This window comes from Lampris incognitus, chromosome 15, assembly GCF_029633865.1.
Source record: "Lampris incognitus isolate fLamInc1 chromosome 15, fLamInc1.hap2, whole genome shotgun sequence".
NCBI classification, from domain to species: domain Eukaryota; kingdom Metazoa; phylum Chordata; class Actinopteri; order Lampriformes; family Lampridae; genus Lampris; species Lampris incognitus.
Window position 1 is genome coordinate 39,808,368 of NC_079225.1, and position 20,406 is coordinate 39,828,773.

Below are 20,406 nucleotides of genomic sequence, written 5' to 3' on the forward strand. Positions count from 1 at the left end.
ATACAGGGTGTACTGCACCACAAGGCGACGTCACTAACCGCTCGGCTAAAGGGTCAGACCCGTGGGGCTAACGGGTCTTATTAGTAGTTCACAATAACGATAATAACAATAATAGAGCGGACTACATGTTCACTGTGACGGTTTACCAAATGTCAAGCTATCGTTTTTAATACCATAAACCTGACTGGAAAGCAATTCTAAATCTAAAATTCTGCATCTCGTTGCTTCTCTTTATAAACATCGCGTTAAACTCGGCGGTTCGTTCGCGCTAAACGAGCCGAATCTCAAAACGACGCGACCGCGGAGCCCTGATGAAGTTTGGGCCGAGGCGCCTCCCGTAGCGCGTCACTGTATGTTGACGTGGGGCTTAGGCGCAGCGCTGTCGCCCATGCTAGCTAGCTAGCTCGCTCGCTACCCGGACAGATTAGCCCCACTCTGGATGGTTTAGCAAAGGCTGGGAAAAGGTTGTCGTATTTGCGTTAAAACGCGGTTTCCATCATGGGATCCGCCTGGGAGGAAATCCGCCGGCTCGCGGCCGATTTTCAGCGGGCGCAGTTTGCTGACACGGTGCAGAGGTAACGCGGACGACACGGCTGTTGTGACGCCGGGCAGTGTAGCTGCTGATCACATAACGTGTGTGTGTGTGTTACATTTGAATCGCGCAGAGGAAGAACCCCGACATGCTAAGCTGTGCATGCAGAGGTGTACATGAGATCAGAATTATGAAAGCAGACATGAAGAGCACACATAGTCAAGTTGTGTTGGCTAATACATGCATAGCACGCTTTAATTACACGGTCTGTACATTCATGCTGACATGCATTTCAGTGTGCCTCTAAAAATGAAGTTTTGGGGTTTTTTAGGGAAATTGCATGTGTTTATGTGATAGCTGGCTGGGTATATCAGTAGATTGAATCAGTAAACTGATGACTGACTGGTGTGGGGTCTCCACACCACTCCACACTGGTTTGACCAAAAAGGACGTTTTCTCATTTGTTAATGCAAGAGAAAGCTTGTCTCATTTGTTAATGAGAGACAAAGCTTGTTTTTAACAAAGCATGTAAGATCAGCTCAAAAGATTTTTAAGTAGCTGGTTCCAAAAAAAAAGAAGATGTAAAGATTCATATGAATTATTACAAAATGAACATTCAGGGAAAACATTTGCATTATATTTTCACATGATTAAGACCCATGGGATAACATTTGATGATGATCTTCAGGGAAACTTCAGTGACTATCAGTCACAAAGAGAACTAAGGTTTCTCTACAATCGCTTCGAACAAATAAGCCATTCCAGCAGTTAATGCACGACATTCGGTCTATTCAGACCAGTTCTTCACTCCTCCTGCTGCTTGAAAATAATAATCGTCTTTCTTGGTGCTTAGAGAGGGAAAATTACAGGCTCTGTGCCCCCGAAGCAGCGTTAGGACAGTTTACCATATTCAGCCTTGAAGTAAGGCTTCATGCAGGCACTGTCAGTTTGCGCCCCTATACTTTATTTTCCCTCAGCTACACCGATCATTTGTTCTTAGCCACTGAGAACTGCTGCATTGTCAACAACTAACATTAACGTTGTTTGCCTCAATTTCTTCTCCAGGTTATCAGAGAGGAACTGTATTGAAATTATTACAAAACTGATTAAGGACAAGAAATTGGATGTGGTGCACACACTCGATGGAAAGGAGTACATCACCCCAGCACAGATCAGCAAGGAGATCAGAGATGAGCTCTACGTCCATGGAGGTCAGTTTAACACCGCAGTCAGAAACATAGCAGACGGGAAGGATTTAACATGATCTGTTGCTCACAACCCGTGAGCAGATAACCTGGTTAGTGGTTGTTGCGTTATCTCATCAGATCACTTCATATTTGATTAAGGTCCTAGCAAATTGTGTTGCTTTTATGAACTTTCTATCAATGATCTGGAAAAAAGCCTTAACAGAATGTTGTACAAGCACTACATGGAAACATCTGGGTTGTCGTCACAACTGATTTGCCTGAGATAGCTGACATGGTGGCAGTAACTAACTTACCATTTAATTTTACAGGGAGAGTTAATATCGTGGAGCTTCAGCAGGTATGTTGAAATCAGTTAATTCAAGTCTTGGTTGACATGTAATTCAGTGTCCAGCTCTGAGAGCTGTATAAATTTAAGTGACATTTGCACAGCTGTTAACGTTTAATATTTCACAAACCATGTGTCATTAACAATGGACAGTATTGTAATGCTTTAATGGCTGTGCTCAAAATGTTTTTGTCTTGTTCTTTGCAGAGCATCAATGTGGATTTGGTCCATGTTGAAAACAGAGCGAGTGACATAGCTAAATCTGATAAAGGCGTTCGGCTAGTACTTGGACAACTTATTGACGAGTAAGTATGAGATCACATGCCATTTATAAAATAATAACCTTTATTTATAGAGCACGTTTCAAAATCCACATTACAAAGTGCTTCACAAAGGCAGCAAAATAAAATAAAAACAATTTGGTGTATGAAAACCAATAAAGGATAGCTCAAAGAAAATCAAAACTCTAGTAATCTGGAAAGGCTCTCTGGTAAATGTGTGTTTTAAGAAGAGACCAAAAATTGAGATCACTGACTCAGCCGACCCGATTTCCTCGGGCAGATCGTTCCAGAGTTTCGGGGCCCTAACCTTAATTGCTTTTTTCCAGGTATTTGGTAAATGCGTATCAGTCTCAGTTGCACACTGTATAAGCTGTAATATGTTACTAACCGTAACATAAGTCTGTAGACTGCCAAAGGGCCTTGAATTTAAACAGATTATTCAAGACACTGATTTTAGATTGTTAAATTAATCTCAGATTAAAATGCATTATGGTGTAAAATGCATGTCTGCCTCTGTAAAGACTGCTGATCATCTTTCTGTTGGTCGTAGGGGCTACCTAGACCGAATAGCAGAAGAAGTGAATGACAAACTGCAAGAGGCTGGTTTGATAAACATTTCAGACCTCTGTAAAAACTATGACCTTCCAGGGGATTTTTTGACGATGGTGAGCCAGACAGATTTTACTTGCAATTTGTCTTTCTTTTATATCATACATCTGGTGATCTTAAGCTTTCATTTTATCAAGAATTACAAAAATTGTGAATGTTGTTTGATAATTTGTTGAGGGCTCTGGGGTTCCTCTGCTGACAGCTACTTCCTCTAGTGTCGTTTTTGTTTCTCATGTTCACAAATCTATAAATCTATTGCTATGTGTGCATAATGACACACGTAACGTCTGTTTGTAATTACAATTATTATTAATAATATGAATCTTAGGAGTTATCGAAACGTATTGGTAAGCTCATCCGGGGGGAGATGGACCAGTACAACAGCGGGGTCATATTCACTCCAGGGTTCATTGCTCGCCACAAGGCCCGGATCCGAGGACTCTTCAGCGCAATCACTCGGTATGTTGAACGTTTCCTTTGTACATTGGGAACATATGTCCTCTCATCTGTATCTTTTCCCTGCAGCTTTTCTTCTTTTCTTCTTCAGGCCAACACCTGTCAGCAGCATGATTGCAGCGTTTGGATTCCAGGAACATCTTCTCTACTGTAAGACGTCACGCTGTAATACTTTCACCTTTTACCGGTAACCGTTGAAGTAACTTTGAACTTCTGATTTTGATGTAGTCTTTTATTTCCTGTGGATAATTGCTATGATATCAGCTCTGTACTGTGTTGGTTTGTGTGGTTTGACAGCCCTCTTGGAGGAGTTGGTGAATACCGGGCGTCTCAAAGGCGTAGTTGTCGGCGGCCGACAGGATAAAGCCATGTACATCCCCGATATTTACTCCAAAACGCAGAACACATGGGTGGACTCTTTCCTGCGACAGAATGGATATTTAGGTACTCTTTTCCCAAATGATGTATGGTTTTGATATCACATTTGTAATAGCATGTTTTACTTGTTTTTAATTTTCTAATGAGCTTCTAATTTATTTTGTCACATGCAACACTAAAACACTGGGCAGCCTGTGCAATGAAATGCTCATCTGCAGATTTTCTCAGCAAAAAAATTAAAAAGATGAAAAAAAAAAGTTTAAACAATAGCCAGTAACATAAGGTACAAGCAAACTATATTACACTAATGGAAAAAAGAAAAGCAACACTCGTTAAATTGAAATTTAAACCTCCATTACACAAATAATAAATGAATGAAAACAATAACAGCAAACGTCCATGAAGAGGGCCTGACGCCATTGCTGATGGGTCCATGGCAGCCTGAGTCTGGCCCAGCGCAGTCGGGTATGAGGTCTGGGAGGGCTTCTGTCAGGTCGCCCTGATGCCAGCAGTTTCAGTAGCGGTACGGGTAGCAGGTTTGAGACGATCTCGATGTTTTGGTGCTGCCCTGCTGTGGTCAGTCAAGGGCAACCAGACCTTGAACGGTCCTCTGTCCTGCCAGTCTGCTGAAGCCTTGTCTGCAGCGGTGACGCGGTTGATCAGCTTAATCCATAGTGTCTGGCAGCGCTGGCGTCGACGTGCCTTCCCGCAGCATGCTGATGGCCCTCTCTCCCTTGCTTCTCGTCCCATTCGAGGCGTTACAGAACGCATAGGAAACCAAGCGTGGCCTTTTTCCTGCTGTGAGCGAATCTTTGCATCAAGTGCTTCTTAAAGGTGACCTTGATTAGCCATTGCTCCAGCTGGAACTAGTCTGGTAAAATCGATGTAACCGCCTTTCGTGTGAATCACAAGTTGCAATATCTCCCTGCACAAGCTGTTATGCCGGTCATAAGGCCTAAAACAAACCGACAACTTGGTGTAAAAGGACTCAACCTATAACTACAGTTTTGATTTTCATTCTAGAAAATGTCTCTCCCCCCCCCCCCATCTGTGTGTCTGTGTGTGCGCTCATGCGTGCGTTTGTGTGTGCATGTGTATGGAGGTGGAATTATAAAGGATCAAACCCACTATAAAATGTGTGTGCAACTATGCTAGTGTAACAAGTCATAAAGTCCTTCAGTTATATAATTACTACTTTTCTCTATTTACTACTTATCTTCTGTTCACTTAGCTAGGCAGACACCTGAATGACAATTCTGTACTGTATATTTAATCATAATTAACTTACTACATAAAGCACTTTCCAGAATGAATTTATAAAGTGTCAAACATTTACAAACATGAAAGGAAAATAAAAGCATTGAAATAGGATTGCGCAGGCGTCCGGGTAGCGTAGCGGTCTATTCCGTTGCCTACCAACACGGGGATCAGCGGTTCGAATCCCCGTGTTACCTCCAGCTTGGCCGGGCGTCCCTGCAGACACAATTGGCCGTGTCTGCGGGTGGGAAGCCGGATGTGGGTATGTGCCCTGGTCGCTGCACTAGCGCCTCCTCTGGTCGGTCGGGGCTCCTGTTCGGGGGGGAGGGGGAACTCGGGGGAATAGCGTGATCCTCCCACGCGCTACGTCTCCCCTGGCGAAACTCCTCACTGTCAGGTTAAAAGCAGCAGCTGGCGACTCCACGTGTCAGAGGAGGCATGTGGTAGTCTGCAGCCCTCCCCAGGTCGGCAGAGGGGGTGGAGCAGCGACCGGGAAGACTCGGAAAGAGTAGGGTAATTGGCTAGGTACAACTGGGCAGGAAGGGGGGGGTGGATAGGATTGTGCTTATTGGTAGGTATTCCCTGAATAGAAAATACATTGCTGTGGCATCTGTAGATTTTTTTTTTGTATCATAATTAAAATGTAAATCCCTCATTTGCCAGTAGCAGACTGTACCACCTCTGTTTATCTCTTCTATCATCCCTTTTTAGAGAACAGGTAAATTTTATCCAAGGGGAAGTGTTTACAGAAGATTTAGAACCACATTTTGGGCTTAGAAGTAAACATCACTAAATCGTGTCGTTTGCAAACTACAATGATTCGTTTCTGAGCGTTAGGATCATTAAAGATGCGTGAGTGAAGGGTACACTTGGCGGTGTTCCCGGACAGCTTAAATTAGATTTAAAAAGTCTCCAAAAAATGACATGTCAACACCACCCGTTCCTTTTTTTCTGTGCAGAGTTTGATGCGTTGATCAGGTTGGGGATTCCTGAACCAGTGAGCTACATTAAGAAGCGGTTCAAGTCCAGCAAGCTGCTGTTCCTCAGATCGGCCTGTGTGGGGCAGACATTAGTCGACCAGGTGGAGGCCTCGGTGGAGGAAGCCATCAACTCTGGTACATGGACGGACATACAGGTAGGAATGGGTACCGAAACCCGGTATTAAGCAGGCAGAGGTGCTAAATTATCGAAGACCTTACCGTTGACAAGCTCCGACATTAACAGTTCTGCTATCGGTACTGGAGAAATTAAGAAAATGTCCTATTTATTCAGGCTATCTAAACGTTATCCTGCACCTTTGATCTCGCCAGCTCCATTTCTGCTTATACGTCTGTAGAGTCGATGCTGACAACGCTCATTGGCACAAGTCCAACAAGTCTTTTGCATGTAAAGGCGGAAACACAAAGAATCCTTTGAAACATCTCACGAAAGTGCGTTAAATACAGGCGGAGAAACGCACATATCTATGCTATATAAACGTTATCCTGCACGTTTTGTCTCGCCAACTCCATTTCTGCTTATACTTCTCTAGAGTCAGTGATGCTGACAATGCTCATTGGCACAAGTGCAGCAAGTCTTTTGCATGTAAAGGCAGAAACACAAACAGTCTTTCGAAACATCTAGTGAAATGCAGTTTTCCACTGCCTAGCTCGTAGTTCATCTCTCGCTGCCCCATCCACCCCAGGTATGTTATGTATGCTAGCAGCCTAGTGCCCACAATGGAGTTAACTAAATTATGCAAACATGGGTTGATGATTAAAAGTAACGCTCTGTCCAGACATCAGAAAATAAAATAATGTTAATGCTGTTCTTAATATGTTTTGTTTGTTCTCTTCAAAAAAATAACAAAAAGAACCGATAAGAGTACCGTTAAAGTACCGGATCGATAAGCATTATCGGTGAGAGTAGTAGTACTCTTAAAAGCTTAATACCCATCCCTACATACAGGCGCTTACCGAAAACGGTTTCCCGCCCAGACTTTAACAGTGAAGAGTACTACATTAATAACTTCCTTTTATTGCAAACACTTGAGTTAATGTCATATTCTGACACGCAACTTAAAAGTGAGACAGTTTTGACAAGAAATCCCAAGTCTGTTGGAACTTTATACTTTCTCATACACAAATTAGGGATGCCAAGTGAAAAGGTTTTCCTTCATTGACATCAAGTCAAATAGATGAACCAGTAGCCAACGCTTGCAGGGCTCAGCTTGTCTTGCAAGCAAGAATATACTTTGGAAATTTTGCCAAAATGATATGGCAGTCATAGCAACATCAAGATGTGAGGGAAAAACAGCATAATGGTCTGCTACTATGTCGTCTGGCCCATTTCTGATGAACCATTTACCCACAGAAGATAATTAACTCTAATCATAGCAGTTAGCCGACGTCGGCTATGTAAAATCACTAGGGCTAGCAAACAGCGAGTCTATGTGCTTTTATTCAAAAGTATCAGTATATTCACATATTGATGGCTAATGCTTGAACACCAACTGTTCACCGTTCACCTCGTAGCTGAGAGGACCCGTTTGGCGACGGTATCGGTATAAGTTGTTCCACGGTTACCAAACGAATAGCATTTGGTGGGGTTGGTGATTGGTGGACATGCCTAACAAACCTATTTCATGCCTTCCCCCTCTCGCCGATGTAGCCGATTTTGCCCAGCTGCCTGTCAGTGGAGGACACAGGAATGCTGATCAACCAGACTATGAGGAATACCAATGTGCAGTCCACTGCCCGGGTGCTGGGAGACACCATTGTTGTCAGTGAGAAATTCATCTCCAACTGTCTGTCTCTGTTTGATGAGGCTATGCAGCACAAAGCTGAGAAGGTACGCCGTCCTTCCGTCTCACATCCGGGTCGTGATTGGTTGTCGCACAAGTATCCCACAGCTGAATCTGCAAGTATTGTGTGGTGTCTTTTGTCTGGGTTCTGTTTGGTTGGGTTTTGAATATGCTGCTGTGCTCTTACAGGAAGTGAAGAACAATCCAGTGTTTCTGATAACGGAGGAAGATCTGAAACAAGCGTCTCTGATGACAGAAAGCACGGGTTCCTCAAGAAAGGATAAGAAAGAGGCAGACCGGAGGAAAAAAGCCACAGGTTGGTTTAAAAACTCACTTTCTGATTTAAGATGCTGCCAAGCCCGTGGCAGCTTGTTGCAGAGGTTCCTAATTCTCTTCAACATCTTTGAGATTGTAATGTTATGTAGTCTTAATGTCCTTCTTTCACACTTAGCCTATGTGCTTAAGTTTTATATATCTGTATAGTCTTCCTTATCCACACATTTCTGTGTTCTGATCAACATGTCTTAATATTCTTGTGTTGTTGTAATGTCCATTTCTACTAACTACTAAGTTTGCATGCTCATGATCTTTCATTTAAAATACCTCCAGTGTAAATATTTTGTTTATTTTGTTTTATGACCCCTTGTCATTTTATGTTTTATGTTTCGAATGCCTTGCTTTGAATCCATCAACTTAACGGTGATGCAGCAATTCATCTTCCGCACAGAGATCATTAAAATTGAATCTAACCTTAATTCAATCCAATCTTAATCTAATCCGATCTGACTACCAAATACAATGGCACTAGTATTTTTACAGTAAAGCAGCACAGCAGGCAGCATTCAGGACACACTTTTTTGACCACTTTTATCTTCGTTTGGTTATGTTTTCCTTCTAAGGGTATATGCCATCTGTTCATGGTCTCCATGGTCCATTTGTTTCTCCCCCAGAGGGCAGTGGCAGTGTGAAGGGGGGTGGGGGCGGCAACGCCAGAGAGATCCGGATTCGTAAAACCAAGAAGAAGGGGAGGAGAGACGAGGACAGCGATGAAGAAACCAGGCCTATCCAGCAAAGTATGCTCATGGCAGTGCTAATTTATCATCGCGGGGACATAATGTCTCTGTATGTACATTAAGCTTGCTCAGTTAGGCACTCCACTGTAACTAGAGCTTAATGGCTGTCAGGGTAAAAATCTTTCCCCCGGGTTGTTTAGTTTTTTTTTCTTTCACAAAAGGCAAAGGTAAGTGTAGTGCTCCCTTGAGACTAATTAGGTCTTGTTTTACCTTGGCCAAGATCGCGGCAAACAGAGCGAAGTTGCCTTTATGGCCCTAGAGGAGATCGCAGCTGTCCTAGAGGAGCGAGTGACTGACTGCCCGGACGACATTCTCTCTGAGCTGGCAGAGCATTTAGTAAGGTAATAAGCAGGAGTTCTGGGGGTTTTTTTGTCAGAAGTTGGCTTCTCCACTTTTCCATTTTCCCAAATTGTTTCCAGTCTCACCAGGAAGAACAGAAGTACACGGCTCTCTTGTCCTCTGGTCTCCCCCCCCCCCCCTTTCTCTTTAGGCCGCTGACTAAATCCTACCAGGAAGTTTTGCGGACAGTGTTCATGTCCTCCACCAGTTCTCTGTCTGGTGCCAACAAGAAGAGAAACCTGAAAGACCTCCAAGAGGAGATAACCAACCTTTACAACAACATCCGACTCTTTGAAAAGGGGAACAAGTTCTTCTCAGGTGAACTAAGTTGATTTAAGTCCCACTGCAGACATGACCATGGTTCTCAGGAATTACAGTAGTAGCTTTTGAACACTTCGCCCCAGGAAGTATTTCAGATTGTGTCAAAAACAGTAGGACAGAAGGAAGGGGATAGTCGAGCTGGTGGTTTTGGGAGGCTGTCAGGGAGTCAGTGTGGTGCCTTCTCCTTAGATGTCTTTTTTTTTGTGGCAGGTTGGCTGTATGCTGTGACAGAGTAGTATTCACAGGTTGTGCGAAATTAGAGGGACAGTGCAAATTGAGGGGACTAGGTATATTTAAAAACACAAGGGTAAGGACAAATACAAAAAACATGTATATTTTATGTATGTGACAAGGAATTATAGTTCACTTTGCAAATGTAAAAAAAATTGAAAACAAGGTGATAAAAAAAAAGAGATATGATCGTTATTTTGTATGAAACGTTTGAAACTTTTGTTTTTGTATAGTCTAAATCTAGTAGTGAAAGGGTTGCTTATAGGGTAGGTATTATAAGCTAAAGCTTCTGCCTGCACCTTTTCAGTCTATTTTCTGTTTTCCTTTTAATTTAACGCGTTATTGTGGGCGTCCGGATAGCGTAGCAGTCTATTCCGTTGCCTACCAACACAGGGATCGCCGGTTCAAATCCCAATGTTACCTCCGGCATGGTCGGGCGTCCCTGCAGACACAATTGGCCGTGTCTGTGGGTGGGAAGCCAGATGTGGGTATGTGTCCTGGAAGCTACACTAGCTCCTCCTCTGGTCGGTCGGGGCATCGCGTGATCCTCCCACACGCTACATCCCCCTGGTGAAACTCCTCACTGTCAGGTGAAAAGAAGCAGCTGGCAACTCCACATGTATCGGAGGAGGCATGTGGTAGTCTGCAGCCCTCCCTGGATCGGCAGAGGTGGTGGAGCAGTGACCGGGGCAGCTCGGAAGATTAGGGTAACTGGCCAAGTACAATTGGGAAGAAAAGGGGGGGGGGGGTCCAACATTTTTTTTCAGTGCCTTATTGTTATTTATTTATCTATATGCATTCATTTTGGAAAATTTTTGTTAACAAGGACCGAAATAAATTACTACTACTAATAGTGATAAGTGATGTAGCAGGTTGGTTTGCTGTACTACCGTTATCTGTTAAAGGACCCTTGAGCAAAACAAAAAGAAAAATCATAATTCTATCCCCTTTAGCTGGCTGCCCTGAAGAGAACGCCTCCTGAGGAGTTAATAAAAGATATCAAAAACAAATATATTGAATCATACAGCCAAAACAATCTCTTCAGGTTAGAATTGGTTTTATTTGCAAAGTTTTCACATAACCGAAATCTGACTTAATATTTTGCTCACTGTGAGGCTGAAACATAACTCTGAATTCAAGAAAAGCGATATAACCGTTTCGATGCAAGAATTTTGGTTTTTCCTTTTAATTAAAAAATCAGTGCAAGTACGAGACAGCGTCAGTTAAGTCTTTGGGTACATGGTGGTGAGACTGGTTTGCAGTAGCAGAAAATTCGATATCAGTGTGTGCAGCAGATAATGTGAAAAGTGTGCAAAAGAAAAGAGAATACTATCTACGCATATGAGGTAATAGCACAGATTAGCAATTGCAAAGAAAAATGAAATGGTGGCTTTCTACTAGACGAGTGCAATGTCCTGACTGATTGGAGAAATCTCCTTCGCAGATGAAACCCAGGTCCATATTGCTAAGCACGTCCTCAAGACTGTGTGCACCGATGTCACCAACATCCTGGTCAACTTCCTGGCAGCTGACCTGATGATGTCAGTGGAGAATCCCTCTTCCATTACCAACGAGGTCAGCGGAGCTCCCAGCGCAGCCCCCTTTGTGTCTTCTGTGTTTGTGTTTTGTTAGTTCGTTTTATTCTCGGCGAGGGCCTTAAGAGTTTTGTGTTCTTTCAGTGATTTTCTGTCTCCTCAGGTGAGAGTGAAGATTTTGGGGAAACTCTCAGAGGAGACAAAAGGGCCTCTAATGAAGCTGCACAACTCCCTGAACAGCAAAGTAAGTTGGGTTCTGCAGCTCAGTGACCTCATCAGTTGGTCATTCTCCCTTATGATATGTGAAATATAATTCATCAGCACAGCAGATTGCACTGAAAGCTCCTCCACCTTGCGTGTCTGTGTATATGGGTTTGTTTTTTGTTTGTTTGTTTGTTTGTTTACAGACCATGGAGGATTTTTTAACCAACATTGAAACGTCAGCTGAAGTGTGTGGCATCATGCTGAAGAAGAGCGATAAGAAAAAGGAGAGGTAACAAAGACTCCAACTATTTGTTTCTTCCTCTTAAGGGAATACACAGATACACACTGTACTACTACTACTTTCAGCTGCTCCCTTTAGGGGACGCCACAGTAGATCATCCATTTCCATCTCTTTCTGTCCTCTGTCACATCAGCTACCTGCGTACACACATACTTAAATACAATATCATCAACTTTTTGATCAGTGTACCACTGGGCCACCAGAAGATGGCAGTCTCACCCATTTTGCACGTTAACATTGTTCACCATACAACTCTTGCGTAGATTTCACTCATTATTTGCCGAAATAGTCTGTGAAGTCAGGATGTCACATTCACAGAAAAGGGCTGCACCAGACATTACTAAATCTGTCACTATTTTTGTGTATTAAGTCCTTACTAAGTTCTTAGTATTAACATGTACGTTATAAACTAGTGATTTACTAGTTAAGGTTGTACCTTCAAAAGTAACAAACATCATAGTTAGTAAAGCCATAGCTAGTAATGTGAGTGTGTCCATCTGTTACTAGGGAAACATCACAGCAGCCAGCCGGTGTAAACCATTAACATGTATAAATATGGACCTGCACAGCTGCCTCACGAGGCGAGGTCAAAGATGTCAGCATCATATAAATCAGGGAGCTGAAGCCAACCACATAAAACATGCTGATGATGAATTTTTTTTCTCCGTATGCTGACAATAGTTGCAAATGGTCTTAGCCAGCCATTGTTATTATTTGTTGTAGTTTAAGTTAAGCTAGGTCTATTGGTGGTGTTGTGATAAAATGTTAGTTCTCTGTTAGTTAACTCCATTGATTTTACCTCTTGCGTGGTAAGTGTAAGAATTTAGTGACAACTAACATCTTAGTAACCAAGTAGCAGTGGTGCAACCCGTTTTTGTGTACTGTGGCATAAATTCAGACATGCATGACAACTAGACTTCGTAAAGACTGTTTGTATGCTATGCTGTCTGTCCAGACAGGCCCTGTTCCTCCACCGCCAGGCTCTGACGGAGCAGCTGAAAGAGACGGAGGACCCGGCTCTGGTGCTCCACCTGGTCAGCGTGCTGCTGTTTCAGGCCAGCGCCAACTGCATGCTGCATGCCCCGGGACGCTGCGTGCCGCAGATCATTGGCACCCTGATGGGCCGCATACCTACGGTGATGCTGCAAATTTCACTTCCTCGTTAGACACGGGTGAAAAACTGCGTACCTGTGAAGCACCAAGACTTGTCTCTTTATGCCGAGTTTAAAATCTAAAGATGCTTTTGTTAGCAATAGTTTTTGGACGTGACTTGTTTTACTTGAAGTTGCAAAGGATGTTCAACTTTGTTTTCTGGGGCTTAATTGAGTAAGTTGTAGAAGTTACTGGTCCTCCCTCTGTAGCTATCCAACACGACATGGCACTAGAACGGTCAGGGTTTGAGGTTTGTGTTACAGGTGTATTTTTTATCTCAGCCCAGTAAATAATTTCATTTAAAAACTTGTCATCAAGTGGCACATTTTGTGTTACGCTTGCTGGAAATGACCAGAATGACTACCACAAATACCATTTGAAATGAGAGCGTAAGTTTAACATATCACAGAAAATACCAGATGTGTCAGCACTCCAACTCTGCAGGATTTAAATGCTTCAGCCGGGGATCGCCGCATTGAATCCCCGCGTTACCTCCGGCTTGGTCGGGCGTCCTACAGACATAATTGGCCATGTCTACAGGTGGGAAGCCGGATGTGGGTATGTGTCCTGGTCACTGCACTAGCGCCTCCTCTGGTCAGTTGGGGCACCTGTTCAGAGGGGAGGGGGAATGGCGTGATCCTCCCATGTGTTACGTCCCCCTGGCGAAAGTCCTCACCGTCAGGTGAAAAGAAGCGGCTGGTGACTCCACATGTATCGGAGGAGACGTGGTAGTCTGCAGCCCTGCCCAGATCGGCAGAGTGGGTGGAGCAGCGGCCGGGACAGCTTGGAAGAGTAGGGTAATTGGCCGAATACAATTCGGGAGAAAAAATCCCAAAAAAAGAAATGCTTCAGCAATAGCAGAGACCACAAGGATTCCAGGGACCATTTTTACACAATTTTCCTCAGACACAGCACGTGCCTGTTTACCTCCGTCAGCGGCAAACAAATGATGCTGGACCATCCATTCACATTCTAGACAGGAAGGACGGATGGTTCAAAAGAGGTGTCAAATAAGCTATACATGTTAAACTTGAACAACCCTCTCTAGACAGGGTGGGAGGGTTGCAGCATCATTTGTCCGCTGCTTACAACGCTGCCATAACATCACTGCCTCGGTGGTCGCCCCGACACACCACTCTGGCCCAGTCCTGGGAAAGTGGGATGGAAGAAGAGAAGGAGCGGTCACAGCCTGGCTCACCTCTCTGGCCCAGTACAGGGAGAGTGGAAATGGCCTATCTGAGCGATGTCACATCCAGAGCGTGCCGCAAAAATCAGTGCTCTGAACAACTGTCCCCACTCAGGTCCTCTTTCCAAAAGGCGTGACTCCACCACAGGGGATAAATAGTGAGGTTACTCCATCCAGTGTCAGAACTGAAAAAGCCATCCGGATGAATCGTTAAATATCTTCAAAATGGAAAACTAGCGTCCAGTGAATGGATTTAAACCTCCCCTGGATATTTTGCTACCTGTATGACTGAAATGAATCTACACAGACACTTTGTTCTCTTGTTCTAGTGAGCTGAGATGCTGAACTGACCTGGGGTCTGCTCGTTGTGTTTTCAGGAGCAGCACCAGCTGATGTCTCACTACCAGAGCCTGGTGGTGAAACAGCTGGTGAGCCAGAGCCAAGGGAAGAAGCAGGAGGAGGGTGAGGAAGACGGCTCTGAAGAGAAGGATGAAGAAGCAGCGGTTCGTACCGAGCTGCTGTCCTCGATGGCCAGCATCAAAGACCTGGTTCTGTCCCAGAGGAAGACCTCGGTGGCAGAGGAGTGAACGTCTCATACGGTGGCGGACAAGAAATGAATTCTTAAATGATCGATGGTCTTACGTGAGCAGGTTAAAAGTGGAAACAGTGGCTGGTCAACTAGTTTGTCTTTGCATAATGCTTTTCCATGTGGCCATGATTCTAACTATGTAATTGAAAATCCTGTATGGGATGGAAACTGAATAGCCCAATTAACAGGAAAATCCTCAGTGAGGTTCTGCTTTTCATGAATTAAAAAGCTCAGCCCTTTGTTTGAAAACGGTCATTGCGTGCTTAATGTCAGTGATTCTCAGTTTGTAGTAGTATTCTGTAACATGTCAAACATGTCTCTGTAGAAAGACCGTTAACCATCATAGCATTTAGCTTGAAGTTCACAAAAATTAAAATGAATTTGATTCTCTCTTGGTCTTAACGTTTAGTGATTACATAAAAGCCGAACTGTGGCCTTGTGATGGAGTGGTGACCTGTCCCGGGTACCTTTACGTCCTCTACCCAAATGAGCTCTCTGTGACCAAGGAAAAAGGACGAATTTGGGAAAAAGGGTTAAAATAACATTCTGAAATAATGTAAATATGAGGCTAAGAATGTTCTTGCTAAAGGAAGCACGTGTAAAGTCTGATCAGACTACAGACTTCATGCATTTGCAGACCTGTCATTTTCATATCAGTCTTTCTGGTTAAGCGTATTAATTGCCATTTGCATGCACCTCACCGAGGCGCAACCAGAATTTCCAACTCTAGTCCAGAAATCAACATCCTGGAAAAACTGGAAATCTGAAAACTTTAATGAATCCTAAAGCTCCGTTCAATACGGCCAAATTGAATATTCTATGTGGTTTGCTTTTGATTCTACTGATAAAAGTCTTAACCGGCTCCCTCCAGTGGACAGACAAGGTACTACAGGCTCAAAAACATAAACTCACATTGTGCAGTTTTACTCTTCGACACTGGGGGGCACTGAAAACAAAAACTGCTTTAATGTTAGTACAGGAGCCCACCCATTGTTATTTATAACACTTTCTGAAGATGGTGGGATGTCATCTGTGTTCGTCTAGATTCTCACACACACACACACACACTGACCTCATGGTGTGAATTTCACACAGAACCACGTCACGGTTTATCTGTTAGCAGGGTAGAAGTGATAACTGGCAATGAAATGCTTGGTGCACGGCCTCAAACATGAGGAGGACAGATGTAAAGCAGGTCAGAGAAACACTGTAGATAAAATAGGGGAAAAGGATAAACACTAAAAAGAAGGAATGACAAGGTATTGGTGTTCACATCCAGCTCAGTGAGGGTTCAGGCACAAGGTGAAGTACTCTAAAGGAGCATCCGGGTAGCGCAGCATCCTGATCCGTTGCCTACCAACACGGAGCTCGCCAGTTCGAATCCCCGTGTTACCTCCGGCTTGGTCAGGTGTCTCTACAGACATAATTGGCCGTGTCTGCGGGTGGGACGCCGGACATGGGTATGTGTCCTGGTCGCTGCACTAGCGCCTCCGATGGGCGGTCAGGGCGCCTGTTCGGGGGGGGGGGGGGACGTGATCCTCCCATGTGCTACGTCCCCCTGGCGAAACGCCTCACTGTCAGGTGAAAAGAAGCGGCTGGTGACTCCACATGTATCGGAGGAGACGTGGTAGTCTGCAGAGGGGGTGGAGCAGTGACTGCTTGGAAGAGGGGTACAATACAGTACAATACAGCCTGATACAATTGGGGAGAAAAGGGGGGGGGGATACTCTAAAAGGAGAACAAAAGAGGATATAGCGGCAAACTGACAAATAAAGCTCCCAAATACTTAATTCAATGCAATGGGGCCTGGAGAAATGTATGCAAGATATTTGTCATTTATGCCCTCATTGGGTCTATGTGACCAAAATATTGTATTGACTTGGGGGGGGGGGGTTGTCCTGTTCAAATAAACGTCATAAAAAGGAGAATTCACATATATAATAAGGCCTTAGAGCATGTTTACAGAAAGTGTAATGTAAGAACATTTGGCTCCAAAACAAGATATTTAGCAAAAGGACGCAAACTCCTACAAAAAATGAACAGTACAAAGCAAAAGAAAATTGTAAATTTCACAGGGTAATTGGTCATTCAAGCTCCTGACTCACCGAATTTCATTTTTGCATCATAAAGATGCAAAAATCAAATCGGACAGGAATTCAAAACGGCTACATAGCACTTCAGAGGTGGACGCTCATCACGTATCGGCATGAGTCTGGTTCGTGACTCTCCCACGTGCCCTGTGGAGGCACATGCCGTCTGAGCCCAGAGGAGACATGCACGCTGGAGGTCGTCATGCACACAAGCACATGCTCGACATCGCCATGGAAACAAGCATCTTCTGCTTGAGGCCTAATTCTTCTTCCTTTTCTTTTTTTTTTTTTTTTGCTGTTCTCTCTGCTAGTCGCTGTTTTCAGCGTGGAGGAGGAAGACTCTCATATTAAGAGTCTTGTTCTGAAATGAGATATCCACCTACTCTTACCAAACAGTGTGGCATAAATTAAGACGAGTGCAAGTCTCTTTCTTGACCACGACACTCCTGGAATAGAACAGAATAGAATAGAGTCACTTAATCATTTCAAAGGGAACTCCATATGTAATTGGCAGTTTGAAGCAGATAAAATAAGATCTTACGCAAATTATGCCAATACATGATTACACTAAAAGACTTGATACTAACTCTTTATACTCGTGGTCTGTTAAATTCCTCCATTTAAATCAATTTACGGATTGTTGTGGTTTAACTTACGCGCTGCTTTTTGTCTTTTGTAAGGTCATTACTGTTGTTTCTGAAGAAAAGAAAACCCTCAGAAGAGCACATAGAGACTCTGGTGTCATGCTGAGTGATGTCTCGACTGTAAGGGCATTAGGGAAACCATAACAATATATTGCAGTGACAACGTAATGTGGACAACCACTGCAGATGAAATGTGGCCCGACACCACTCGGCGGTGGACCCACGTGACCTGTATCGATTTGGGCTCTATTAGAGCATTATTCACGCGCTGGTGCCTCGCATTACCTCGACCTTCTGGATGCTGAACATGGGGGGAGATCATTGGAGGAAACGTGACTAGGTAAAGTTACTTTTCATTCAAAGGCACAATGCAAATATGAAGTTTGCGGTTATCCGTGAGGTAGGCCTCTGCAACCAAGAGATGTGGTTTATGTAGGGGGCTCCTTGGTTCTCAGGGTCGATGGTCTCACGCGAGCAGGTTAACACTGGAAATGAACCTTGAATGTGCAATGCTGCAATATCTGTATTCCTTTAAGCGTCGCCGTATTTCGAGAAACAGGAAGCCATGGAGGAAACATGTTGTTAAGACTCAGTGGCCTCTGGTGCTCCCTTCACTTTGGATCTGAGATGAGGCACATTAAACAAGGTAAAACAAGGTATTTTGCATCATCTGGTCCTTTAACTTGGTAACTACGGCGGTCATGCTATATCACCTCAGCGCCAACACAAATGACTCATTTCATCATTTTTTTTTACTTGTAAAATTTAAAGGGGGCTACATTGACACCCTGGACAGGCCACACTGCTGGGATAGGCTCCAGCATCCCCGCGACCCTGAGAGCAGGATAAGCGGTTTGGATAATGGATGGATGGATATTAAGTGTCAGTAGGACTTGCAGAAAGGTGGTCATCGAGAACACACTGCTCAGATTTCAGCATTCACAGACACAACAGTCAGGTTGGCTGAGTGCTAATTTTTTCTTTTTTTCCTTTCCAATTGTATCCGGCCAATTACCCCACTCTTCCGAGCTGTCCCAGTCACTGCCCCACCGCCTCTGCCAATCCGGAGAGGGCTGCAGACCACCACATGCCTCCTCTCATACATGTGGAGTCGCCAGCCACTTCTTTTCACCTGACAGTGAGGCGTTTCGCCAGGGGGACATAGCGCATGGGAGGATCGCGCTATCCCCCCCCCCAGTTGCCCCTCCCCCCTGAACAGGCACCCCGACTGACCAGAGGAGGCACTAATGCAGCAACCAGGACACATACCCATATCCGCCTTCCCATCCGCAGACACGGCCAATTGTATCTGTAGGGACGCCCGACCAAGCCGGAGATAACACAGGGATTCGATCCGTGTTGGTAGGCAACGGAATAGACCACCACACTACCCGGACCCCCGGCCGAGTATTTCTGATGTTTGAAGGCCCTGTGATGCTCCGACCACCTTAAAACATGGCTCACAGACACAGGCCTCGGCAAACTACGAAGCAAACTGGTATCTACTGAATGTGTTTGCAAAGGGCAGATGTCATCAGCATGGTGTGTATCAGTCACCTTCCTAATGGACTTTGCTTGTCTTGTCTGTTTATATTCCTGATTGTTAGTCACAAGGCTGAACAATGGAGCGCTCATGTAGAACTCACACATGGCCCCACTTAACAAACACAGCTCGCTCCACTGAATTGTGACTCAGATTTCGGTTCGAGAACCTCTGAATTGGGGAAACATTCTAACTCCGGTATGACCCACGTCCGTTTCCACTGAGCTTTGTTTACTTCAGCGTTGACAAATCTGAAAAGCTTTAAGGTAGTCTACAAATCATTTGCAAAGCAGCTCCATTATTTTAGACTACAATGATAAGATTGTTTGGTTTCCAGGTTTGGGAGGGATTTGCACAATGCAGAACACGTCAGATTTCCTGAACCACGAGACCAACATATGTGAATTGAGCGGTGCTTTCCTATAAAACAAAATTGGAAATGCCTGACGGCGACGCATAACACAAGAACCGACATCTTGTTTCTAACACAATTATCTTTGAAAGAATAAGACTCTTCAGACGATAATCGCTTCATTCTCCGTTCACCACGCTTTCTCCGGAGACTTACGCAAGTTCCTGTTGCTTAGTAATGGTCTTTAGTGCCATGATTAAAGTGAGCTTCAAAGCTCTCTATGCGCTCATTAGTCACTGCTGGCTGAATAATGAATCCCAGGGAGGAAGCTGATTAGGAATGCCATCCTTTATATCCGCAAGGCTGAAGAGTGTCGCCTAAACTTCACGCAGGGCTCATTCGAATTACCTCCATCTGACTCGGTCGGACTGCAAAGGGCTGGCTAAGGTCAGCGGGGCGTGGGCGAAATTAGGCCTCCGCCCCGAAGCCAACCTCCTGACCTTTCCCTATGCTACCGAGGCTTTCTGCATGGGGTTGGAACCTGCCCATGACTTCATTTGCTCCGCTTTCATGTCCCTCAGACGAGCCCACACAGATTAACTCCTCTTTGATGTGCCTTTTAGGCTAACATTTAAAAGGTGTGTGGCTTTGAAATAGGTTACATTTCTCTCTCTCTGGGCCGATTCACCATTACATGATGAATACAGATGACACGCAAGGCAGCATTCCAGCCCAGCGCTTCAAGCATAACAAACAGAAAGGTAGCCCATCGTCAGACATGGCCATTTCCATATTTAACTCGTACCTCCATATTCAGTGGGTCGCGGACGCTACAGTCAGGTACAGGGTCAACGGGCCTGCGCGAGAGACAGACTCGTTGGCAGGTATAAGAAAATAATTTCAGGGACAACACATCAGTGCACAAAGGTGAAGTCACCCTCATGGAACCACTAAGCAGGGAAGGGGACAGGAAGTGGGAAGTGGAGTCCTTGAGTGGAAAAACAAGACAATAATGATG

At 44.4% G+C, this 20,406-nt stretch overlaps 1 protein-coding gene across 1 annotated transcript; it reads left to right on the forward strand.

The window, feature by feature from the left end:
• Positions 1-367: 367 nt before the first annotated feature.
• Positions 368-15,143, forward strand: ufl1 (UFM1-specific ligase 1). Its single transcript, XM_056294588.1, has 19 exons — positions 368-575; positions 1,598-1,743; positions 2,049-2,077; positions 2,273-2,370; positions 2,897-3,011; positions 3,284-3,414; positions 3,503-3,561; positions 3,709-3,855; positions 6,006-6,181; positions 7,696-7,875; positions 8,018-8,144; positions 8,779-8,901; positions 9,122-9,242; positions 9,392-9,558; positions 11,237-11,367; positions 11,491-11,571; positions 11,735-11,820; positions 12,788-12,968; positions 14,548-15,143. The coding sequence occupies exons 1-19, from the start codon at positions 499-501 to the stop codon at positions 14,755-14,757; spliced, it is 2,385 nt and encodes a 794-aa protein (XP_056150563.1). The 5' UTR covers positions 368-498; the 3' UTR covers positions 14,758-15,143.
• Positions 15,144-20,406: the final 5,263 nt, after the last annotated feature.